This window comes from Mastomys coucha, unplaced genomic scaffold (genome assembly GCF_008632895.1).
Source record: "Mastomys coucha isolate ucsf_1 unplaced genomic scaffold, UCSF_Mcou_1 pScaffold4, whole genome shotgun sequence".
Lineage (NCBI taxonomy): Eukaryota > Metazoa > Chordata > Mammalia > Rodentia > Muridae > Mastomys > Mastomys coucha.
In genome coordinates this window covers 54,534,816-54,558,889 of record NW_022196910.1, presented here as the reverse complement: position 1 = coordinate 54,558,889, position 24,074 = coordinate 54,534,816, and the positions used below count along the sequence as shown (strand labels likewise).

Below are 24,074 nucleotides of genomic sequence, written 5' to 3'. Positions count from 1 at the left end.
AAACACCAAGCCCTTCTCTATGCAGTTTAATCAGGAACCTTCATTTTTACTTCTTCTCTAGCTAGTTAGCTTCTTTTATATTCTTCTATATCTTCTTCTTATGTCTTACTTATTACTACTTACATACATCTTATTAGTTACATGCTTATTCCTAATTCTATATCTTACATCTATCCTTACATCTTACTTCTGTTCTTATATACATCTTCTCTCCTATCCCATTACCAGCCCCAGTTCTACATACTTACTCCTAAATCTCTCCTAACCCATCACCAGCCCTAATTCTACATACTTACTCCTATCTCCACATACTTACTTTCTCTCCAGTCTCTCTCCAGCCCCCAGCCCTTGTGGGTTAAATACTTTCCCTGGTCCCAATCAGCATCAGCTACGTGGCAAAGTATAATAGGCTGCGGGAAAATCATGCCAGCTTGCATCACAAACTAGAGGCACACAGCTTCTCCAACTAAGGCTTGTTTATCTCAATGCTCTCTGCTCTGACTGGAGACCAGGTGTTCAATATATATGTATAGGGTGGCAGCTGCGGCTCCCCACATCACACAAAGACAGGAGCAGAGTTTCTGACAGGGACAACTACCTGAGTTTTGGTTCTGTGCATCCTGGGTGGAAGGCAGAACAGGGACTGGGGTGGGGCCTGAAGGAACACCCAAGGATGTGAAGGAAAGGGACTTCCTGCTTTCCTTACATTACTATTTCCTCTTTCTGGTTGCCTAGGAGTCTTGGTTTTAAGATAGGGCCTCACTGTATAGCCTAAGATGGTCTCAGACTTGTAGCAATCCTCCTGCCTCAGATCTCCAAAGTTTAGGAAGCACACATATGTGCTACCATACCCAGCTTGGAGTCTTTAAAACAGTTCCTCCCTACTTATGTATCTGTATAACACACATTCATTCTTCCTCTGCTGATAAAGTCCCTAGAGAAGCTGCAGACAGACAGGTGGACAGTCCACCTTTATGCTGAGTGAAGACCTGAATGAGTGATGACCTGAACGTAAAACTCAGCTGGATATGGTCACAGCATTTGGGAAGTGAAAGCAGAGGACTAGGAGTTGAAGTGGTGGCTAGTGTTAGCCTCGTGAGACCTTTCTCAAAACCAATGAAACAAACCAAAACACCATGTAAATATAGAATCAGCAGAAGCGGACTGTAAAGTGGGAAGAGTCCGTGTGGGCATCTGGAGTCAGGAGGGCACCACAGTAGCGTCCACTGGTTTCTAGCTAGGAATAGACCTTCATGTGGGAGGCCTCCCCCTGAATGAGGTCTTGTCTCTGGTTAGAGCAGCAGAGGGAGGGGGCCACACTTGTCTGGCTGTTGTTTTTCATCCTTGGCTTGCTGGCCTTGCTAGAATCACCCAGGACATCTTCCAGAGGTTGCTGTCACGGGGTTTTGTGCTGCAAGATACTGTAGAGCAGCTTCGGTGTGAGCAGTGTGCGCGTTTCCTGGCTGACCGCTTTGTAGAGGGAGTGTGTCCCTTCTGTGGCTATGAAGAGGCCCGAGGTGACCAGTGTGACAAGTGTGGCAAGCTCATCAATGCCATTGAGCTCAAGGTAAGAGGAAGAACTCAAGGAACCCCAAAGGAAACAATTATTAATTATTTATCATAAAATGATTTATCAAAAAAATGATTATTTATGAGAACAAGGAAGGGGCAGACTTAGGCGGCTTGTTTTGTAGGAGCTGTGGGCTCTGAGCATGCAATTATACCTAAAAGAGACTGTTCAGGATTTTTGTTTGTTTGTTTGTTTGTTTGTTTGGTTTTTGGTTTTTCGAGACAGGGTTTCTCTGTGTAGCCCTGGCTGTCCTGGAACTCACTCTGTAGACCAGGCTGGCCTCGAACTCAGAAATCTGCCTGCCTCTGCCTCCCAAGTGCCGGGATTAAAGGCGTGCGCCACCACTGCCTGGCTCTGTTCAGGATATTTATTTATTTATTTATTTATTTATTTATTTACTGGGTTTTACTGTGTAGACCAGTCTGGACTGGAATTCACAAGAGCTTCCCAAATGCTGAGATGAAAAGTTTGCACCACTTCCACCTGGCCAGGACTTTAATGTTTCGTACCTAAGATCTTGTGCTGATTTCTGTCTAGTATGCTATAGTTAGCATGGGCCAGAACAGAGAGAGGTTGCTTTAGCAATGGCCATCTGATCAGTGCTAGGTGGCTGTCTTGGAACTGCCTATGTAGACCAGGCTGGCCTGCCTCTGCCTCCCCTGAGTGCTAGGATTAAAGGCGTGTGCCACCATGCTTGCAGATTATTCTTTTTCTATTACATACTTGGTCTTCTCCTCTAAGTTTGCTCATTTGTTGCTTTACATATTATTTATTTAAGAAATGTTTTAAATCTTTTTAATAGGCCAGTTATAGACTGGGAATGAGAGAACGGACAGACAGGCTTTTATCTAATGGGGAAGAGGCCACTAACTAAACGGGGATGATATAGGATAAACTGCTTGGAAGGTGAGCCAAAGAGTAGGCTCTAAGTTTGAAGTGGGTAGGGAAGGCTTCTTAGAAGAGATGATATTTGAATTTGAGAATGACAAGAAACACTTGAGGTAAAAGTAGTATTAAGATTCCAAGTCAGACAGGACAACCAGGGCTACACAGAGAAACCCTGTCTCGAACCCCTCCCCCCCAAAAAAAAAAAAAGATTCCAAGTCAGAGACCTGAATTTGTAAAGAGCCAGAGGCAGCAAGGAGCTTAAAAGGCCAGAATAAACCCTGTATAGTGAAGCACATCTTTAATTACAGCACTCTGGAGGCAGAGGTAAATCTCTTACATTTGAGGCCAGCCTGGGCTACAAAAGGAAAAAAAAAAAAAAACAAGAAGAGAAAAGGTCAGTATAGCTGTAACTAATGTCAAGAAGGAAGTGGGCAAACTGAAGTCCCCGAGGGCAGGAGCCAACCACCGAAGCCTGCGTGGACATTGATGGAGCTTGGCTATTACTCTAGTTGAGTGGGAAGCTGTGGTGCTAGGAAATTGATGGAAGAGAAAAAGAGGAATGAGGACAAAGCCCTGGAGGCTAGGACGCCAACGATCCGCTCGTACTTGGTCACTAGCACAAGGAAATGGGAGTGTTGTAGAAGAAGGCTGCCGTGCTGCCTTCACATCAGATGCTTCTTGGCTTGTGCTGGAGGTATAGATCAGTGGTAGAATACTTGGCTAACAGGAGTCAGGTCCTGGTTTTGAACCCTAGTAACACACAGTAGGGAAGATTCAGAGCTGGATGCAGTGGTAACATTTGCTGTGCTAAGCATGAAGTGCATACAGACTTCTAAAGAAGCAGTTGGAAATAGATGTGGATTTCAGATGAGCTATGAAACACTGTGTCTCTCCTTCATACCTCAGGTTGGGATTGGCAAGGTGGCTGTGTAGACACAGCATTTGCTGAAAACTCAGCCCCATATGCTGGGAGAAGAAAACAGACTTGATTTCCAAATGGTCACACTAGCACACAAAATAAACATATCAAAGCAGCCCCTCCCAGCCCCACTCCTAGGTGGATGAAGCAAGCTGAAGTACAGGACAGGCTGTAACTGACGGTCCTGAGTGGGCGTGCGGAGACCTGAGTCTCAGGAGCAGATGCTCCAGCAGTATGCACATCAAGCCTCTTGACAGGAGGCCACAATTGGAGAGCTGTGCTCGTTCTGAGCTGTGAGGATGATCCAGAGGGAGGCGATTGGCCTGGACAGTTTCCCTCTGCAGCCCTGGTCCTACATGCTCCCAGCAGGATTACACCCTCCTTACGGAATTTCTCTTTACAGAAACCCCAGTGCAAAGTCTGCCGCTCCTGCCCTGTGGTGAAGTCCTCGAAGCACCTGTTTCTAGACTTGCCTCAGGTGAGTCAGGCTGCCCTCTGCCACAGCTACACACTGGGAGCCAGCCACTCTCGAGTGGTTTTGTTTGTTTTAATTTTTAGGCGTGTGTCACCATGCCCAGCTTTTTAATTTATTTTTGTTTCTGTTTTTTGTATGTATGTATATGTCTGTACATGTGTGTGTGTGTGTGTGTGTGTGTGTGTGTAAACACGAGGGCACATGCATATAAGCCTGTGTGCTATGTGTGTCCCAGTAGAAGAGGACAGAAGAGGGCATCAGATCCCCTGGAATGGAGCTGGAGTTATGAGCAGTTGTAAGCCCCCCAGTATGGGCACTAAGACTGGGACTTGGATCCTCTGAAGAGTATTTTTATTTCCAGTAATCATTTATATACTGGGATTATAGACAGACAGAGAACCAAGCGTAGGGACTGGTGAGATAGCTCTGGTGTGTCTGAAGACAGCTACAGTGTACTTATGTATAATAATAAATAAATCTTTAAAAAAACAAAAACAAAAGAGAGAGAACCAAGCCTAGCTGTTTCCATCTGCCGTTCATATTCCAAATTTTTAATTCCAAACTTATTTTTATTTTTTTAAAGATTTATTTATTTTATGTGTATGAGTACACTATATATGTCTTTAGACACCAGAAGAGGGCATTGGATCCCATCACAGATGATTATGAACCACTGTGTGGTTGTTGGGAATTGAACTCAGGACCTCTGGAAGAGCAGCCAGTTCTCTCAACCGCTGAGCTATTTCTCTAGCCCCATTATTTTTATATTTTAAGAAGTTTTTTTTTAAGATTTATTTTTTTATTTTATGTATATGAGTACACTATAGCTGTACAGATGGTTGTGAGCCTTCATATGGTTGTTGGAGATTGAATTTAGGACTTTTGCTTGCTCAGATTGGCCCTGCTCGCTCCGGTCAACTCTGCTCTCTCCAGCCCAAAGATTTCTTTATTATTATAAATTAGTACACTGTAGCTATCTTCAAACACTCCAGAAGAGGGTGTCAGATCTCATTACAGGTGGTTGTGAGCCACCATGTGGTTGCTGGGATTTGAACTCAGGACCTTTGGAAGAGTAGTCAGTGCTCTTACCCGCTGAGCCATCTCGCCAGCCCTATTTTTATTTTTTTACGTGTTTGGTTTTTTGAGTCAGGGTTTCTCTGTGTAGCTCTGGCTATCCTAAAACTCACTCTGTAGACCAGGCTGTCCTCAAACGCACAGAGATGTGCCTGTCTCTGCCTCCCAAATGCTGGGATTAGAAAGAGGCGTGCTCTACCACTTCTCAGCTGCTTAAGCTTTTTTATAAAAATATATAATTATATTACTTCCCCCTTTCCTTCAACTGCTCCCTCTCAGGGCTTTTTCTATAATTGTTTATGTGTGTGTGTATATATACATATGTATACACACACACACAAAACTCCTGCTTGTATATATAAGTGTGTGCCTAGCATTCACAAGTTCTTAAACTCAGTTTTTGCACCTTCTGCCTCTGAGTAGCTAGAATTACAAACTACATACCACTGTACTTAGTTTAGTTTCAATATGTTTTTGCTTTTACAAACAACATTTCTTTATGTATACACATTTAAAGACTCAAGGGAATTTTTTTTTTTTAAAGACAGGGTTTCTTTATGTAACCTTTATTTTCCTGGAACTTGCTCTGTAGACCAGGCTAGCTTCGGCTTCTCAAGTGCTGGAATTAAAGGCATGCACCACCATAGCCTGGCTGTGGATGTTTTTGTTGAATAAATTTGTTAATAATTTTTTAGATGTCCTGAAGTCATGAATCTTTTAGTTTTACTTACGACTACTAACTCAGCTGTGCAGCGTGTGACTCACTGACCTTGGTGCCATCCTGTTTGTGTCTTATGTCCTGTGTCCTGTTGTTTTTTACTTCATCTCAGTTGGAAAAGCGCCTGGAGGACTGGCTGGGGAAGACATTGCCTGGCAGTGACTGGACATCCAATGCCAGGTTGATTATTCGTTCCTGGCTTCGAGATGGCCTCAAGCCACGATGCATCACCAGAGACCTCAAGTGGGGAACTCCTGTGCCCTTGGAAGGTTTTGAGGACAAGGTCAGTACCTTTAGCCTTAGCCATGACTTAAAGCGTTCACCTTCAGGATCAAGTTCATGGGCTAGCTAGTTAAAAAATTGTGATATTTCCTCTTAGCCTGAAATGTTAGGTTGGTTCCTATTTGTTTCCCTGCAGGTATTTTATGTCTGGTTTGATGCTACTATTGGCTACCTGTCCATCACAGCCAACTACACAGACCAATGGGAGAGATGGTGGAAGAATCCAGAACAAGTAAGCTGCTTTCGGTTAGCCTGTCTGTGGGGACGAGGTGTGAGGTAAGAGGTATTAGGTATTCTGGGCTTACTCCTTTGAGGAGAGTTTCTGGCAGTCTCCCAATGTCTTCTCCTAGGTGGACCTCTACCAGTTCATGGCCAAAGACAATGTTCCCTTCCATGGCTTGGTCTTTCCTTGTTCAGCCCTAGGAGCTGAGGACAACTACACCTTAGTCAAGCACCTCATTGCTACAGGTAGGTCCTGGCAGAGCACTGTGGGGGTGTTCCTAGGGTATGAGGCCCAAGGTAATGCTTGGATGAGCCTGGAGACATGCTGGTTCTCGGTTAGGAGTGAGACAGGAAATGGTTAAAGCCGAGAACGCAATCCACAGGGGGAAACAAGAACTGGAAAGCAAAATCTAAAGCTGAACCTAGGGGTATAAGTAAAAGGACAAAGGCCAGAATGGGAGCATGGAACTCCATGGGCTCTGTGAACTCCTCAAGGAAAGCTGTCCTTGGATAGTCAGCATTGCGGGGAGGCTGGGGGGAAGGGCTGTGGGAAGGCAGAGCATGACCTGAGTCGTCCTCTTTTGTCCAGAATACCTCAACTATGAGGATGGGAAATTCTCTAAGAGCCGAGGGGTAGGAGTGTTTGGAGACATGGCCCAGGGTACAGGGATCCCTGCTGACATCTGGCGCTTTTATCTGCTATACATTCGGCCTGAGGGCCAGGACAGTGCCTTCTCCTGGACAGACTTGCTGATTAAGAACAATTCTGAGCTGCTCAACAATCTGGGCAACTTCATCAACAGGTAGGAGGAAGCAGGGAGAGGTCCACCCGGCCAGGGGGCAAGGAGGTGTGAGTGGCTGCTGCACACACTAAGCTGGTCATTCTTGAGGCAGGTCGGCTGTAGCCAGGTGGTTTGACGGAAGTGGTCACAAAGCAAATCTTCATGCTTTAGATCCTTATTAAAGGTCTTTCTAAAACTGGGGTGTGTGCTCTCCTCACAACAAAGTTAGCCTTCAGATCGCTAACCTGTTTCTGTGAGTAGCGGTGGTTTGGTGTCAGAGCTGTGCCATAGGCTCACCCTCCGCGGTTGCTGTAACCCTGCTCCTGGGTGTCAGAGCTGTGCCATAGGCTCACCCTCTGCGGTTGCTGTAACCCTGCTCCTGGGTGTCAGAGCTGCCGTAGGCTCACCCTCCGCGGTTGCTGTAACCCTGCCCCTGGGTGTCAGAGCTGTGCCGTAGGCTCACCCTCTGCGGTTGCTGTAACCCTGCTCCTGGGTGTCAGAGCTGTGCCGTAGGCTCACCCTCCGCGGTTGCTGTAACCCTGCTCCTGGGTGTCAGAGCTGTGCCGTAGGCTCACCCTCCGCGGTTGCTGTAACCCTGCTCTGCAGCCGTTCTCCAAAGGAGCAGCATATGCTGGGGCTGGAGACACAGCTCAGTGTCTCTGTAGTAGATTCAGAGTTCTTGGGCTTCATCCTCAGCACACACAGACACACAAGTGCCTCCTACACTTAAGATTCTTCGGTCAGCACTCTGGACATGTAGCTCGGCCCTTAACCATATTTAGCAGCTTCATTAGAATATTTATTAGCTTATAACATTCTTCATCTTGAAAATTCTTGTAATTATCTCTTTATATTACATTATTGAGAGAGAGAGAATGTAGACTTTAACCTCACTTCCAGTTTGAAGGGCCAGGAGTTGTCAGGCACTTACAGGAGCGCCAAGAGAGTTAGCTTTTACCCTGTGGTTGGGTTTTTTTAAAACAATTATTACTGTTTACTGTAGGGTATGACTGAAAGTGTGACGTGAACATCAGCATACTCAGTTCTTCCCTCCACCATGTAGATGCCAGTAATTGAACTCATTGAGCTTGGTGGCGACCTTTGCTGACCTCATGAGCTGTCTGGCTGCCCAATCATGAAGACCTATAGAAGTGGGATGAAGTTTCTCTATGAAAACCGGGCACTAACTGGCTTTTCTCTTCCCTTCCCTAAGAGCTGGCATGTTTGTGTCTAAGTTTTTTGGTGGTTGTGTGCCTGAGATGGTGCTAACCCATGATGACAGACGCCTGGTGGCCCATGTCTCCTGGGAACTCCAACGCTATCACCATCTGTTGGAAAAGGTTCGGTAAGTGACTTCCAGCTCTGTCCAGTCAGTGATATGTTGGTATGGTTTGCAGTCCTATATACTCTGCTTCCTCCCTTCCCAGGATCCGAGATGCCTTGCGTAGTATCCTTACCATATCTCGCCATGGCAACCAATACATTCAAGTGAATGAGCCCTGGAAACGGATTAAAGGCGGTGAGACTGACAGGTGCGTTCAGGAGCTAGGGCTGGCTGGAGGAATTAAGTGACATGCTACATCTTGGTAGCCTTGACATGTCTCTCTCTCTCTCTCAGGCAGCGGGCGGGCACAGTGACAGGCATGGCAGTGAACATGGCTGCCTTGCTGTCTGTCATGCTGCAGCCATACATGCCCACAGTCAGCTCCACCATCCAGACCCAGCTGCAGCTCCCACTTGCAGCCTGCCGCATCCTTGCCACAAGCTTCATTTGTACCTTACCAGCAGGCCACCGAATTGGCACAGTAGGTCTCATTAATGTTGGTGGCACTGGCCACTTAAAATCCTTGTGTTCACAGTGCTGCCTTTGGGGTCAGGTTATTAGAGACCTAAACGTCTCTGTCATAGGTGTAGGGGTCTAGAGCTGTTTTCAGAAGCCCTCCCTAACTCTGCACTCCAGCTTTTGAGTGCGGTGCTATCTGTATATCCCTATTGCTGTTCATGCCAGAAGCCAGTGAGTGCAGAGAATAGAAATGTTGTGTGAGAAATCCCTTGGCCTGCTGGTGCTGACAGCCCTCTGCTCTGACACTAATGGTATCCCCTTGTGCCCTGTTCTTCCCCACTGGTCGCTGCCTTTGCTATGTCCCACTCCTATTTCTCCTCAAGCCTGGGATCTCTGAGCGTCAGGAGGCTGGGGAGTTGTTCTGTGTACTGTGCTGGACATTATCAGTGACTGATTCTAATGTTTCCACAGGTCAGTCCTTTGTTCCAAAAATTGGAAAATGACCAGATTGAAAATTTGAGGCAGCGCTTTGGAGGGGGCCAGGTGAGCAAGCTAGACTGTGCCTTCCCCCAGCAAAAGCCCTGCAGTGCCACCCAACCTCCCCAAGTATCCTGACTCCTCTCTTTCCACCTTTGGCCTTACTGCTTCCTCACATTTCTTTCCTGTCTTAGCTAGAAGAGTCCTTGGAGTTAAAGGTAACCATTTCTTCTGAGACGTTATGTGAAACTGGAGGCCAGAGGGTATTTATGTCAGCACGTAATAACTCTGCTGCTCTTCTCCAGGCTAAAGGATCCCCCAAGCCAGCAGTTGTTGAGACAGTCACAACAGCAGGGTCACAGCACATACAAACGCTGGTGGATGAGGTAACCAAACAGGTATGAAGCAGGGACCCTGAGGAGAGGAGGTACTGAAGCTACACAGGTCCCTGTCATGGGGCTGTTGTCTTCCTCACCCCTATTCTTTTCTTAGGGCAACATAGTCCGGGAACTGAAAGCACAGAAGGCAGATAAGAACCAGGTTGCTGCGGAGGTGGCTAAACTCTTGGATCTAAAGAAACAGTTGGCTTTGGCTGAGGGGAAACCCATTGAAACTCCTAAAGGCAAGAAGAAAAAGTGAGAGGATGTTCACACAAAGTCACTTTACTGGCTATGGACAGTAATAAAGAATGTACAGTGTGTATGTACAGGCTGAGACCCTCTCCTCTGTCTGCCCTCAGTTCCCCTCCTCAGCACTGCAGTGTATATGTACAGGCCGAGACCCTCTCCTCTGTCTGCCCTCAGTTCCCCTCCTCAGCACTGCAGTGGAGGGTCACATGCATGGCACTGGCGAGATAGTGTTGGGTACACTCCCAGAGAGACAGACAGGAGGTGACGCCAACTGTTCATGCTTGGTGCAGACTGACCATGCGGTGGATCAGAGCCCGCCGTGTGGTCTCCACCTCCCTGGTCAGGCGTTCTATTTCCTGCTTGAGCCGTTCATTCTCTTCAGCCAGCTGTGCCACTTTCCTCTCGTTCTCTTGCTCCTTCTCCTTCATGCGCTGCTTCCCAGCCCGAGCTGGGCATTGACCACTCTGTTTCCGTTTCCTAGTTCTGCCTTGCTCTTCTTCCTCTTCCTCCTGAGCCATAGAACTCTGACTGGAATCTGGAGAGCGAGGACTTTGGGAGGTGCTTGTGACCTCTGCTGGCCCTGGCTCCTCGGTCAGCCAGGCCAGGGCCGCAGGGTCAGGAGCAGTAAAGGCTTTTGATCCTCCCTTTAAGGAGATGAAGAAGGGAACATAAATATTAGTTCAGGGGAGGCATACATATCCCAGTTTCCTGGGGTTATTTTATTTTTGCTTGTGTTTTGAGATGGTCTTGTATAGGCTACATTCAAACTCTAGCTTAGGCTGGCCATGAACTGAACCTCTTGCCTGCACTCGACAAGTGCTGGGGCTATGGGCCCACACCATCAACCTGCTCGCCCATGCTAGGACCAGCATTCTCACTCACCTCTTCGTTTCCTGGGGATGAGATATAGGTGCCCCTAATTTCATCTGAGGTCAGGACCTCCTGCAGATCCTCATACCAGGCTTCCAGCTCCCAGCTGGACACCGGCTCAAAGGTGAAAGGCAAGGACTCCGCCGCCATGACTGCAGTTGGACCAGGTTCTGGAAAAGGACATAAATACATTCCATTCACTAGTTAGTGAACTGATCCTCGCGCTTTTTTTAACACGTAGAATTAAATATACTGGTCTTGCAAGACAGGTAAGGACATAGGTTGTCACTCCTTGAAGGCCACATTGGCAGAGAGTGGGGGTGGAGAATCAACTCACACAAGTTGTTCTCTGATCTGAATGCACAATAAAGGAGTGTCAGCATGGAGAGATGGTTACCCAAGCCTAGCAGTCTTCAGTTTGATCCTGCCAGATTCAACTCTCAAAAAAGTTGTCCAGGCGATCACATGCACACCATGGCCAGCAACCCCGCAAACAAATAAATATAATTCAGTGTCTGGGGCCAGAGGTATTGGCTCTCCTGGAGTTGAAGTTCCAGGCAGTGGGAGCCACCTAATGTGGCTGCTGGAAACCTGACTCAGGTACAGCAGAAGAGCCACCAGGGCACGTAACCGATAGGCTTTGTCCCCGGGCTCTATTGCCATTCTTTTCTGGTGTTTGTTTGAGACAGAGTCTCTCTGTGTAACCCCACCTGTCCTAGAACTCATGCTGGCCTCAAACTCAGATCAGCCTGCCTCAGCCTCCTGAGTGCTAGGATGGAAGGTGTGCACCACCGCCACACAGCTTTCCATTTTTTTTGTTGTGCTAGGAATTGAACAAGAGCCTCATTTATATGCTGGTCACTACCAAGCTTAATCCAAACTGGCTACCTAGCCTGAACATATATCATTTTTTTCAAAAGGTGTATTTATTTTATTATTTGTGTGTATATATGTGAGTGCCTGAATGTGTGTTTGTGTGCTGTATGTGTGTTCCTGGTGGACATGGAGGCCACAGAGGACATGGATTCCCTGGGAACTAAAGTCATAGATGGTTTTGATCTGCCATTTGGGTACTGGGAATTGCACTAGATCCTCTACAAGAAGAGCATGTGCTCTTCACCACTGAACCATCTCTCTAGCTCCCAGAAAAAAACTTGGAGGATGGGGGTATATTTCCAAGACAGGGTTTCTCTGTGTAGCCCTGGCTGTCCTGGAACTCACTCTGCAGAACAGGCTGGCCTTGAACTCAGAAATCCACCTGCCTCTGTCTCCCAAGTGCTGGGACTACACATAGCAGAACATGCTCCTCTGGGTAACTTCAATATTCTCTCAAGTTCTGAGATAGAGGAACAAGCCACTGGGCTTGGCTATGCATATATATTCTTACAGGATTACAGTAAAAGTATTCAACTCACTTGGGATCACTACTGGTAATTTCCAGGAGCAATTACCAGGCCATTTGTATTCCCTTTTTTTTATATGGGAAGCTTAGGGGAAAGGTCCTTTGGGTCTAATTTTGGTGTGGACTAAGAATTGGAAAGACAAACCAATTGCCATTGTTGAGGCTGACTTTGGAAGTCAGCTCTAAAACAACATTATGGTGTCAGAGAAAGACTTGGTTTGACAGCAAAAGCTTGTTCGGATCAAGGCCTTGTCTAATTCTTACCCCAGCAAAGCAACATGAGCAGCATTAGGAGCTGACTGAAGGTGGCTATGATTACCTGCTTTCAGGTGTGGTGGTGTATGAAGACGCACTTCCTTCGGGAGCACTGTGGAGAAAGGGGAAGACAGCTCCTTTACCTCCAGCCTCTTACTGGTCTTCTCTAGCTCCTTTTTTTTTTTTTTTTTTTTTTTCCTCGAGACAGGGTTTCTCTGTGCAGCCCTGGCTGTCCTGGAACTCACTCTGTAGACCAGGCTGGCCTCGAACTCAGAAATCCGCCTGCCTCTGCCTCCCAAGTGCTGGGATTAAAGGCGTGCACCACCACCTCCCAGCAAGCTCCTTTTTGAAAGTGGAATTTTGAGACAGTTTCTTTGTGTACCCCTGGGCATCCTGGGATTCTGGAACTCAATTCTGTAGAGCAGGCTGTAGTTCTCTTGTAATACACAAACAAACACACATAGGCGTGTGTATCCCTGAAGCCAACTCCAAGGACAGAGGCATGCTTAACTTTATTTTTAGTTGCTGACATTTGTAGTCTTGATTACATAATAGCCAAGTACTGGCCAAGTAAGTTTTCTCTAAATCCCAGATAGACTTCAGATCTGCCAAAGTGAGGACTAAACTGCAGGGAAGAGAAAACTGAGCAGCACTTGCTCCGACTCCATTCCCATTCTGGCAGCCTCCAGCATAGCCTGCTCTGGATCTCCATGTCCTTTGGAATGCTGAGCTGGCATTCAGTGCACATGAAAGGCCTTTCCTACCAAGGTTGTATAGTTCTTACTAAATGGCAACTGTAGGTGCTTAAAGCCAAAAAACTTGCTATCCTTGACTCCTCTTTCTCAAAGTACCCTAAACCTAAGTATTTCCAGATGTAAATTTACCATACATTCCCTTCCTTAGATTATTTTGGAAGCCTCTTTGAAATCTCATCTTTCTTTTTCTTTCTCTTTTAGAGAGGGTCTCACTATGTAGCTTTTGCTGTCCTGGAACTTGATTTGTAGACTAGCTGGCTTAGATCTGCCTGCCTTTCAAGTGCTGGGATTAAAGGCTGTGCCACTATGTCCAGCTGAGATATGCCGTTTCTATTCTTGTCTTTTACTTTATTTTCATGGCTGCAGGTTGATCTAGGGTCCTCTACATACTAGGCAAGCAGTGTACTATTGAGTTACATACTCAACCCTTTGTTTTTGTATTTATTTTGAGTCAGGGACTCTCATTATGTAGCCCTGGCTGGTCTGAGCTCAGAGATCTGCCTGCCTCGCCTCTGAGTGCCGGGATTAATGCATGTGCCATGACATGGGACCTTTCCCCAACCCTTTTAATGTAGGTCATTCCTCTGCTCAGATCCCCCAATGATTTTCTGTTTCACAACTGGTTTTTTTTTTTTTTTTTTTTTGGTTTTTCGAGACAGGGTTTCTCTGAGTAGCCCTGGCTGTCCTGGAACTCACTTTGTAGACCAGGCTGGCCTCGAACTCAGAAATCCACCTGCCTCTGCCTCCCAAGTGCTGGGATTAAAGGCGTGCGCCACCACCGCCCGGCTCACAACTGTTAAAGACTAGCATCCTGAGAATGCTTGCAAGGCTCTGCACAACCTGCTGCTAGAATGAGTTTCCATTCATCATCCTCTCCTGCTTACTCTAGTCAGCCCACTGCCCTGTTCCTAAAGATACAAGCAGCTCATCTTGGCCCTTCTGCTCTGCCTCTCCCTTCTATAAAGCTCTAACACATTATCTGCTTGGCTCACAGGCTTGCCTTCTCTCAGTCTCACCCACCCACCGAGGTAATTCTTGAATGACAGAACCTCTAGCTGCCAACCTGAACTATTCTTCCCTACTTTTGTTTTTTTTCCCTTTTGCTTTATCCTGAAATGTAAGCTTTATTGAGAACAGCTTCATCTTTTGCTCCTAATATACCCTGAGTCCCCAAATGCTTGGCACATAGTGGGTGCTTATTAGGCATTTGTTAGGAATGAATGGGGAAAGCCCCTCCCCCAATTTCCCTTATAGAGAACTAAGCCCAGTGAGCCCAAAGGCAGAGCAGAGCTGGCTGGCTCTGGGGACTGCAGACGCAATATTGCCCTGAGTGTTTCTCTGCAGGGTTGTCCCTTAGGGAAAACTCCCTTGGTCTTCCAGTGTGTGGGACCTGGCTTTCATCAGCAGAGGAGCCCGAGGCCTGAGGGTACAGAGACAAACAGTGGGCTGGCCTGATGCAATGGTTACACAGATTCGTAGGGAGACAAGACTGAGGAAAGAAGCAGAGATCAGTCCTGGGAGAAGCAGAAGACCCTGGAGAGATCCCAAATAATTTCCCATAGTTAAAGAGATCCAGGCTGCTCTCTTGTACGGAAACCCAGAAACCTCTGGGGAAAAGGGAAAAACCCATCTATGCTCCTCCCACCAGCATCCCTGCTTGCAAAGATCTGTCAGTCTTCGAGTTCTCTTGAACTTTAGAGTCAGCTACTAAAGTGGCCATGTTGGCCTCTGAGGCGCTTCGGCTTGAAAGTTGGGGGGAATAAGGCTGGTGAAGAAAAGGTTGAAACAGAGTCCCCAACATTGGGGGTGTGTCCTGCTGCCCCGCCTTTCCTGCGAACTGCCCTGGCTGAGCTGGCCCGCAGTTCGCAGTACAGAGACAAGTTCCCAAAGGCAACCGGAGCCCTTTTGCAGAGCAGGGACCAACTCGAGACGAGGGAACGGGAACGCAGAGAGGGCCTGTAAGCACCATTCCTGAATTAGGGGTTCGCCACCTTCACCCCTCCCTCAGTCTACAAGCTTACAGTGGAAGGGGTGGGGCTACATCCTCAAGAGCAGTTGCCTCCAACTTTATGAAATAGCTATGCTGGCGAGGGTGGGAAAGTGGGGGTAGACGGAGTCAGTACTCGCCTCTCTCCTCAGGTTCCGGTTGTTATTTTGGCTCTGTCGCTGCCACCCGTTCATCTTCAACATGATATAATCGACGTGTTAGGCTCAAGGTACTGACCTCTGGAGCGGCGAGCGAGTATCTTTTATGCTGTCCGGCCCCTCCTTGGGGGGGGCAGGGTCCAGGAGCCTACCAATCAGAAAGCGGCACGCTGGCACTGGCTCCGCCTCACCCCTCACATCCGCCACTCAGGAGTCCCGTGGCCCCGCCCCCATTGCACCCTCTGGCTTGGGAGTCTACGTTGTCTCGGACCCGGAAGTGGCTCTGGGTCACGAGGCTTCGAGGAGGAGGTGAGTGAGTCATGCGCGCGCGCGGAGAAGAGTGCGGCGAGGGAGGGGATGGGGGGGCGGGGATGATGCAATGTTTGGCAACCGGTGTCCGCGCGCGCACGCGCAGGGGACGTCGATGGTGGTGGGAGGTGCGGGGGGGTGGGGAGGATCGGGAGAGAGGAAAGAGGGCGGAGCGCCAGCTCCCAATGTCCAACGGCCCCAACGGCTGTCCTTCCTGAACTTGTCTGCCCACCTCTCATCACCTCAACTTACTCCTCCATAAAGACTCCCATCTTCCCTGGACCCTCCCAGCTAATGGGCATCGAGGCTCTTGAGCCTCTTTAAAGTTTCCAATTTGCTCACCTGGATTGACATCTTCTCGACTCTTTTAAGAGATCTCCTCCTCTTTTAGCCTTCTAATGCTTCCCAAAGACTGAGGCACTGGCATTTCCTTGGTTGTCCACCCGCTTCTCTCAGAAAGGCACCTTTAACGTTTGTTTCTGAATCGTCCATTGCGTGCCAGAATTCAAGTTCTTTCTAGAGTGTGGACTGCTGCCTCCTACTTATCCCACCCCTGCTTTGTGTGATGCTCGTACGCCCTTCATTAAGCCCAGTACCCACCCTTTTCCTTCTCCAAGATAGCAAGTCCTGTGACTCCCTGCTGAGGAGCTGGCCCCCTGCCTCTAGCTGTCTGGGTTCACGACCTATACAGTAGAGCCTGGGACGTGCATGCACTTGAACGCATGATTGCCCTGGACTGGGTCATCAGAGGAAACACACATTCTAGTTTAATTTGTCCAAGGATTCTACCTTACTCATTTGTAAATTAAAGAACGATCAAGGTAAAAGCAGCACTGGAGAAAACGAGTAAAAGTAAACACATCTTGCAAAACGTATTTTTTTGTGCCATGAAAACAGAGGCCAAGTGGTGGCCTATTACATAGTCTGTCGTAGACTCAGAGGGGCAAGTCTGAGTTTGTCTAAGTAAAAACTGAACCAAGACCGGTTGCTATTGGATGGTGCGAAGGTGACAGGTCCTTGGCCAGACTGCTCCTTCACTCCAGACCTTCATTTCCCCTTCTGTTAGTAGAGGTGGGGGGTGGGTTGAACCAGATGGTCTTTCCTGGCCTAAAGACAGACCAGGTTGTCAGTGACAGGCAGAGGTCATGTGACTTGACAGGCTGAGGTCGTGTTGTGACATGTTGACCTGGAGAGGCGGGTCAAGTCTTTGCACACTACCCGGGAAGCCTTTGGGGCGGGGCAGGGCAAGTCGCGACTTTCATCTTTTAGGACTAGCCCCTCCCGGACCTGACATTCCTGACTCCCCCAACAGATTGTGGCTTCGGAAGGGGCCCCTCCCGAGGGAGGATTGGGATTGGCCATCGGTGGCCTGGGAAGAGGCCCAGATCCTTCCGCGGAGGGCGGGGGGGGGCCGCGTGGGGTGTTTGTTCTCTTGGGGATTAATGGGGGGTTGTGGGGGAGGGGTAGGCGCGCTGCCGCATGCGCACTGCGTCCCCTCCTGTTGGCTCGCGGCTGTCCGCTGGGCGGGGGCCCGGCCCCGCCCCTCTCCCGTCCGGGCAGCGGCGGCGGCGGCGGCGGCTGCGGCGGTGGCGGCGGCGGCGACGGCGGCGGCGGTAGCAGCCTGCGCGGTGCCTTCTGGGAACGGAATCCCCAGGGCTGCCCCTGGCCCCTATGGCGCATGCGCGGGAGGCCGCTCGGTGATCCGCGGCGGCGGCGGCGGCGACGCTTCCTGCTAAGACCGGCCGGGGCCGTACCGGAGGCTCGGGCTCCACCGACCCACCTCCCACCCCCTCCCACTCACCCTCTGGGCCGCGACTGCGCAGGGCGGGGCCAGCCGAACCATGGGCCGCGGTGAGTGCGGGGCCCGGCCCCCCCGCCCCTCCCCCTCCCTTCTCTCTCTCCTCCCCTTCTGTCCCTACCCTCTGCCCCCTCCGCGTCCTTTCTGCCCCTTTCCCCGGCCCCATCCACAGCCCCGCACCCTCACCTGCCCCCGCTGTTTCTCCCCCTCAGTGCCTGACTTCTGCCTTCCTGACCTCCCTCCCTTCAGTGCTTCGCCCACCCTCCACCCGCCCTCTCCCCAAGTTCCTTCCTACTTCGTGCGCCTGCCTTCCCCTCCTCCCCAAGCTGAAGGAAGCAGTCTGGGTGACAGGGCGCCTTGTTATGAGAGGGAAAGTTTGGAAGCCGTCAGTGTGCGGCGGGAGCGATGGTGAGGTTGGTGAGGGGTGCTTGCAGGTCTAAGGGCCGTCCCTACATGTCAGGGAATGCTTCTCGTTGTTAATTGGAAGCCAGTGGAGGATTATGAATCCTCTTTTCGTCGGCTTGGGAGGACCAGGAGCTTCTCAGGATCCTGGAGGAAGAGAGAGCTCTGGTTCCAGCCTCTTTGGAGGTCCAAATGAATTAGGTCCGAGATTGTTGGATGGAGTGGGCATGGGGGGGGGATTTCAGGTGGTGCTACCCGGCCAGGCAGTTGGGCAATTGCTTGGTGACCTGTGGGGCAATCTGTACTTTTTATATGATCTTCCTGGGGGAGGGGACAGCAGCGGCCAGACACTGGGAAACTTCCTAGTGGCCTGGCATTATGGGAATTTGCCCACACTCCTTGCTGAAGTCTTCTGTGCCTAGACAAAGGGAGCTAGGCCTTCATATGTCAAGAAATAGGGTAGGGTTTTGTGGTCCTTGGGAGCTGAGGTGCTGAACTCCTCTGGTCTCTAGGGACTGGGCTTGGAGGGGACCGTTGTGGACATGGGCAGCAGCTCCTTGAGGTCCTTGCAGGCACCGCGCCATGTTATTTATGGTCCTTTCCTTGAGTGCACTGGGTAGATTGAGAGGCCCTTCTCTTTCCTTGTGTTGCAGGTGTGGGCTAAGCTGGTGGCCCCGGCTTTAGACTGGATCCCACAATGTTTGCAGAGATGTTCAGGTAGCCGTGGTGTGACAGAACTTTCCCTCAGGTACCCAGCCTAGTCTAACCCTCCTAGTGCCCACATGGATGTCTGTGTTGTCAGGCACAAGGGAGCTGATCACACACAATGAATGGAGGCAATGAGAGCAGTGCAGCAGACAGAGCTGGGGGCCCTGCGGCCACGTCTGTCCCCATCGGGTGGCAGCGCTGTGTGCGAGAAGGTGCTGTGTACTATATCAGGTAAGGCTTTTCAGAGTTTTCGTCCCCTCACCCCTCCTGTCAGAGCTTTGGTTGCTGGCTCCTTGTCACTCTTTATCTCTGGGTCTCTGGATCCATTCACTCTTTGTGTCTTCCCATGTCCTTTACGCCTTGCCCTTCCCAGGAAAGCATTTACCTGGCCCTTAGGAAGGGTGTCCAGATTGACTGAAATTAACCCCATGCCTGTGACCCTGTTCTTTCCCAGCCCAAGTGGCACAGAGCTGTCTTCCTTGGAGCAAACCCGTAGCTACCTCCTCAGCGATGGGACCTGCAAGTGCGGTCTGGAGTGTCCACTCAATGTACCCAAGGTCAGAGCTGTGGGGGTGCCAGAGACTCAATGCAGGAGCCAATTACTGATCACCATACCTTCTTGAGATCCAACCGCTACTGTCCCTGTTCATGCTTCCTACCTTACAGGTTTTCAACTTTGACCCTTTGGCCCCGGTGACCCCGGGTGGGGCTGGGGTGGGGCCTGCATCGGAGGAGGACATGACCAAGCTGTGCAACCACAGGCGGAAAGCTGTTGCCATGGCAACTCTGTACCGCAGCATGGAGACCACCTGCTCACACTCTTCTCCTGGTGAGTTTTCTGCCACTTTAGAGAGAAATGGGGGAAACCTGGGGCCTGGAAGGTGGATGTTGGGGAGGCAATCTGAGAAGGCAGGCCCAGGGTGGAGAAAGGACATGGTTATGACTTGTGGGAATTGGGACTGGAGGAGACAGCATTCATGGCAGGGAAGGACCCACAAGCTGACCCTTCACTTCTCATTTATTGCAGGAGAGGGAGCAAGCCCCCAAATGTTCCACACTGTGTCCCCAGGCCCCTCCTCTGTCCGCCCTCCTTGTCGAGTTCCTCCTACAACTCCACTTAATGGGGGTCCTGGCTCCATTCCTCAAGACCCACCTTCAGTTCCCCAGGCCTTCCCCCCTCTGACAGGCTCTGCAGGGCTCTTCCCACCACCCCGGCTTCCTGATCCAGTTCCCTCTGCAGGCAGCAGCAGCCCTTGTTTCCTCCCAAGAGGCAACGCTCCCTCTCCAGCCCCACCTCCTCTACCTGCTATCAGCCTCAATGCCCCCTCCTACAACTGGGGAGTTTCCCTCAGATCCAACCTGGTGCCCTCTGACCTGGGCTCTCCTCCAGCCCCTCATGCTTCCTCCTCACCACCTTCAGACTCTCCTCTCTTCCACTGTAGTGATGCCTTAACCCCTCCTCCCCTGCCCCCAAGCAATAATCTCCCTGGTCCCCCTGGTCCCCCTGGTCCCGCCACTCAGCCACCAGTGTCTTCAGCCACTATGCACCTGCCCTTGGTCCTGGGCTCTTTGGGAGGGGCCTCCACAGTGGAGGGGCCTGGGGCACCCCCATTCCTTGCTAGCAGCCTGCTGTCTGCAGCAGCCAAGGCCCAGCAGCCCCCGCTGACCACTCCCAGCACTTTACAGGGCCGAAGGCCCCGTGCCCAGGCACCCTCAGCTTCCCACGCATCACCCCGCCCCTCCCAGCGGCGTCCTCGCCGGCCCCCAACTGTCTTGCGGTTGCTAGAAGGGGGAGGCTCTCAGACCCCTAGACGGAGCCGTCCTCGGGCCCCTGCTCCTGTCCCTCAGCCCTTTCCTCTCCCGGAGCCATCCCAGCCTATTCTCCCCTCTGTGCTGTCCCTCCTGGGACTCCCCACCCCTGGCCCCTCCCACTCGGATGGAAGCTTTAACCTTTTGGGGTCAGATGCACACCTTCCTCCCACCTCAGCCCTCTCCTCAGGGAGCCCTCCCCAGCCCAGGCACCCTATTCAGCCCTCTGTGCCTGGGCCCACCAGTGGCAGCCTCAGCAGTGTGCCAGGTAGGTGTGTCGCGGGGAGCTTAGAGAGCACGCTGGTGGGTTGGGGGTGGTGTCAGAGAGGTTGCGTTGTGCTTTCCTGGAGCTGAGTTTGTTTTCTTTTACAGGTGCCCCTGCCCCAGCAGCTGCCTCCAAAGCCCCCATAGTCCCCAGCCCTGTGCTTCAGAGCCCGTCTGATGGGCTGGGCATGGGGGCAGCCTGCCCGCTGCCTCCCTTGGCTGGCGGAGAGGCTCTCCCTTTCCCCAGCCCCGAGCAGGGCCTGGCTCTCAGTGGAGCTGGCTTCCCAGGGATGCTGGGGGCCTTGCCTCTCCCTCTGAGTCTGGGACAGCCTCCACCTTCTCCATTACTTAGCCACAGTTTATTTGGTGTGCTGGCTGGGGGAGCACAGCCTCCTCCTGAGCCACTGCTGCCCCCACCAGGGGGACCTGGCCCTCCCTTAGCCCCAGGCGAGCCTGAAGGGCCTTCACTCTTGGTAGCTTCTCTGCTTTCACCACCTCCTTCCGACCTCCTCCCCCCTGCTTCTGCACCCCCTAGCAACCTCCTTGCCTCTTTTCTGCCCCTGTTGGCCCTGGGTCCCACAGCTGGGGATGGGGAAGGATCTGCAGAGGGAGCCGGGGGTCCAAATGGGGAGCCGTTTTCAGGCTTGGGAGACCTGCCCCCTCTACTATTCCCCCCACTTTCAGCCCCACCCACCCTCATAGCTTTAAATTCTGCGCTGCTGGCTGCCAGCCTGGATCCCCCCTCTGGGACACCCCCACAGGTAAGGCTCAGGGTATGAGCTGGTGGTACAGAATAAGAACTAAATTAGGATGGGCATTTCTCTGGGGAAGACTCAAGTCTTGGTTAGGGTAGGGTGGGTATAAGAGGGGAGCACGGCTACTTCACCCAGAGTCGGTCAAACAATGCATGTGGAGGTACTGTACGCCTGTCAGACACTTCACCACATGCTATATAACCATTCTTCTTAGCCCTGTGTCCTGAGTGCCCCCCAACCTGGACCACCTACCTCCAGTGTCACCACGGCAACTACTGACCCGGGGGCCTCCTCTCTGGGCAAGGCCCCCTCCAACTCAGGGAGACCCCCCCAACTTCTTAGCCCTCTGCTGAGTGCCAGCCTGCTGGGTGAGTGGCATGAGACAAGCGGTCAAAACTGGGAAGAGTTTCCTCTGACCACTGGGTAAAACTGAAGAGTGTGTGGGGGTCAGCTCAGTCTGCTGAGGGAGAGGCCCTGACTATGATTTCCCAACAGGCGATCTGTCTTCACTGCCCAGCAGCCCTGGGACCCTCCCCAGCCTGTTGCAGCCTCCTGGCCCTCTTCTTTCCAGCCAGTTAGGGCTGCAGCTCCTCCCTGGGGGGGGAGCGCCTCCTGCCCTGTCGGAGGCTTCTAGCCCCCTAGCCTGCCTGCTACAGAGTCTGCAGGTAAGCACATGGCTGGTCTCTGTCAGGAAGAAAGTACGGCCTAGACTGGCACGTTCTTCTGGTGCAGAGGACTGTGGTTGAAATAGAATGTTTTCGCCAGCAGATCCCTCCAGAGCAGCCAGATGCCCCTTGTCTGCCCCCTGAGAGCCCTGCCTCAGCCCTCGAACCGGAGCCTGACCGGCCTCCCCTCAGTGCCTTAGCCCCACCCCACGGTTCTCCTGACCCCCCAGTCCCTGAACTGCTCACTGGGAGGGGGTCAGGGAAACGGGGCCGCAGGGGAGGAGGGGGACTTAGGGGCATTAACGGTGAGACCAGGCCAGGCAGAGGCCGGAAGCCGGGCAGCCGCCGAGAGCCTGGCCGGCTGGCACTCAAGTGGGGGACACGTGGTGGCTTCAATGGACAAATGGAACGGTCCCCAAGAAGGACTCACCACTGGCAGCATAATGGGGAGCTAACTGAAGGGGGTGCTGAGCCCAAGGATCCACCCCTTCCTGGGCCCCATTCTGAGGACCTTAAGGTAGGTGTCATAGTGTAAGGTTCAGGCGCTGGGCTCGAGTGAACGTGTCTCGTCTTTTCCACATACACTGTCCATCTTTCCTCAGGTGCCCCCGGGGATAGTCAGAAAGTCTCGTCGTGGCCGGAGGAGAAAATACAAGTGAGTGTGAGACCCACCCCGTGCCACCTATTTGTTGGGACTAGAGAAGTGTCCACATAGTACCGTGTGTTTCTGTGGTATTGGGGATCAAACCCAGGCCCTATGCATGTTAAGTCAAGTATTGTACCACTGAACCACATATACCCCGGCCCCAAATAGTGGCTTGCTTTTCAAAAATGGCAGATACTTGAATATGAATAAGGACATTGTGCCTTTACTATCCAAATGTAGAAAGTCTCTCACCCAGCCTTCTGAAATTCACCTGGTGCTTGGGAGCTGTTCCTGATCATCTGTGCCCTTATTGCAGCCCTGCCCGGAACAGCAGCAGCTCCCGCCAGGACGTTACCTTGGAACCCAGCCCTACAACACGAGTAAGTGTGGCTCGGATGGGTGGGGGGGTTAGAGGCCTAAGAGGAGGCAAGCCAAGAATGGAAGGTTAGTGTGGTGGGGAGAAAGACTCCTGTTACCTTAGCTAAAGGATCACTTTTTTTGACTTCTCTTGTACAGGCGGCTGTCCCTCTGCCTTCCCGGGCCCGCCCTGGACGTCCTGCCAAAAATAAGAGGAGGAAACTGGCCCCATAGCAGCCATACCTGGAGCTGGAATCTGACCCTGACTGGGGAGAGCTGAGTGCTGAGTGCTGAGCCTTGGGAGCTCCTGCCAGCCACGTGCACCTGTGGACAGTGGGTGGGGGCACTACTCCCCACTCAGAGCACAAATGCAACCCTTCCCCTACAAATCCCTTCCTGAGCCATTGCAGGGGGTAGGGAAGCTCCCCCCCCCCAAAGCCATGTCACTGAAGAGGCCTGGGGGGGTGGCATATGTCCCTCTCCCCATCAGGCGCTAAGAGGAACACCCCTTCCCCAGGTCTTTTATTTGTTTAAGTTATTTTTGCACAAATGACTCTTTTATATTTAATTCGACTTCATTGCCTCCCTTCTTAAAGCCAGCAGGCTCAGTTTACAAACCTGTGAGCTACTGTTGGCTGCTGCCCTCCTTCCCAGTGAAAGGTACAGAGCAATAAGCATCATGCATCTCCCCGTATCCCACTAGCACCCCTCTGCCTCTGGCTCAGGTTGCTCAAAGCACAGATCCCCTCTTATCCCTATCCCCAGGATCGAAACACATAGCCTCATTTCAAAGTGTAGCCAGGTTCCCTCTGCTTTCCTCTGGGATATGAAAAGGGGGCCAAGAGGACTTTGGATCTCTCCTCCCATACACTACACTGGCCCTTCTCCCCATCAACGCTCAGAGACGTTGTGATGATGCCACTGAGGATTATGCAGCGTGGTCCAACCGGAGCGGCCAGCATGACCAGCTGTCCAGGGGCTGCCTCCTGCCTTTTTTTTGTAAAGACAAGACCCTTGGGAGTTTTACTTCTGTTTTGTACTTGCCCTGTGGGGCCTCCACTGCTTTTCTATGGGAGACACTCTTAATTTAACAGATGAGATATTTTGAAACTCTG

At 51.3% G+C, this 24,074-nt stretch overlaps 3 protein-coding genes across 15 annotated transcripts in view; 2 read left to right on the top strand and 1 right to left on the bottom strand.

Moving 5' to 3' along the window:
- Mars1 (methionyl-tRNA synthetase 1) overlaps positions 1 to 9,904 on the top strand; it is a 16,416-nt gene extending 6,512 nt beyond the window's left edge. Inside the window, exons 10-22 of one of the 2 annotated variants that reach the window (XM_031350208.1) lie at positions 1,366 to 1,567; positions 3,781 to 3,855; positions 5,757 to 5,927; positions 6,063 to 6,158; positions 6,277 to 6,394; positions 6,738 to 6,951; positions 8,144 to 8,275; positions 8,358 to 8,462; positions 8,549 to 8,735; positions 9,185 to 9,256; positions 9,385 to 9,408; positions 9,496 to 9,588; positions 9,683 to 9,900. In XM_031350208.1, coding sequence (XP_031206068.1) covers positions 1,366 to 1,567; positions 3,781 to 3,855; positions 5,757 to 5,927; positions 6,063 to 6,158; positions 6,277 to 6,394; positions 6,738 to 6,951; positions 8,144 to 8,275; positions 8,358 to 8,462; positions 8,549 to 8,735; positions 9,185 to 9,256; positions 9,385 to 9,408; positions 9,496 to 9,588; positions 9,683 to 9,829 — 1,636 coding nt within the window. In that variant the 3' untranslated portion in view covers positions 9,830 to 9,900. Of the gene's footprint in view, positions 1 to 1,365; positions 1,568 to 3,780; positions 3,856 to 5,756; positions 5,928 to 6,062; positions 6,159 to 6,276; positions 6,395 to 6,737; positions 6,952 to 8,143; positions 8,276 to 8,357; positions 8,463 to 8,548; positions 8,736 to 9,184; positions 9,257 to 9,384; positions 9,409 to 9,495; positions 9,589 to 9,682 lie in introns of both variants that reach the window. The other variant, XM_031350209.1, reaches the window with a different exon arrangement.
- Positions 9,837 to 16,340, bottom strand: Ddit3 (DNA damage inducible transcript 3). Of its 2 annotated transcripts, XM_031350220.1 has the most exons (5): positions 15,898 to 16,340; positions 15,229 to 15,394; positions 12,411 to 12,458; positions 10,702 to 10,859; positions 9,837 to 10,463 (listed from the first exon to the last, which is right to left on the bottom strand). In XM_031350220.1, exons 4-5 carry the CDS (start codon positions 10,837 to 10,839, stop codon positions 10,095 to 10,097), a joined length of 507 nt encoding a protein of 168 aa, XP_031206080.1. In that variant the 5' UTR covers positions 10,840 to 10,859; positions 12,411 to 12,458; positions 15,229 to 15,394; positions 15,898 to 16,340; the 3' UTR covers positions 9,837 to 10,094. The 2 variants fall into 2 exon arrangements, with proteins under 2 accessions (XP_031206080.1, XP_031206082.1); XM_031350222.1 differs by lacking the exon at positions 12,411 to 12,458.
- Positions 15,529 to 24,074, top strand: Mbd6 (methyl-CpG binding domain protein 6). 11 transcript variants are annotated; one of them, XR_004112939.1, is made up of 15 exons: positions 17,274 to 17,406; positions 18,409 to 18,472; positions 18,558 to 18,694; positions 18,918 to 19,020; positions 19,130 to 19,292; positions 19,491 to 20,540; positions 20,645 to 21,297; positions 21,506 to 21,659; positions 21,787 to 21,956; positions 22,057 to 22,473; positions 22,559 to 22,611; positions 22,919 to 22,982; positions 23,119 to 23,296; positions 23,556 to 23,619; positions 23,725 to 24,074. XR_004112939.1 is itself a non-coding variant. In XM_031350200.1 (13 exons), exons 3-13 carry the CDS (start codon positions 18,582 to 18,584, stop codon positions 23,191 to 23,193), a joined length of 3,015 nt encoding a protein of 1,004 aa, XP_031206060.1. In that variant the 5' UTR covers positions 15,529 to 15,555; positions 18,409 to 18,472; positions 18,558 to 18,581; the 3' UTR covers positions 23,194 to 24,074. The 11 variants fall into 11 exon arrangements, 8 of the variants coding, with proteins under 8 accessions (XP_031206060.1, XP_031206064.1, XP_031206065.1 ...); XR_004112938.1 differs by having other exon boundaries at positions 23,556 to 24,074; XR_004112937.1 differs by having other exon boundaries at positions 23,119 to 23,619.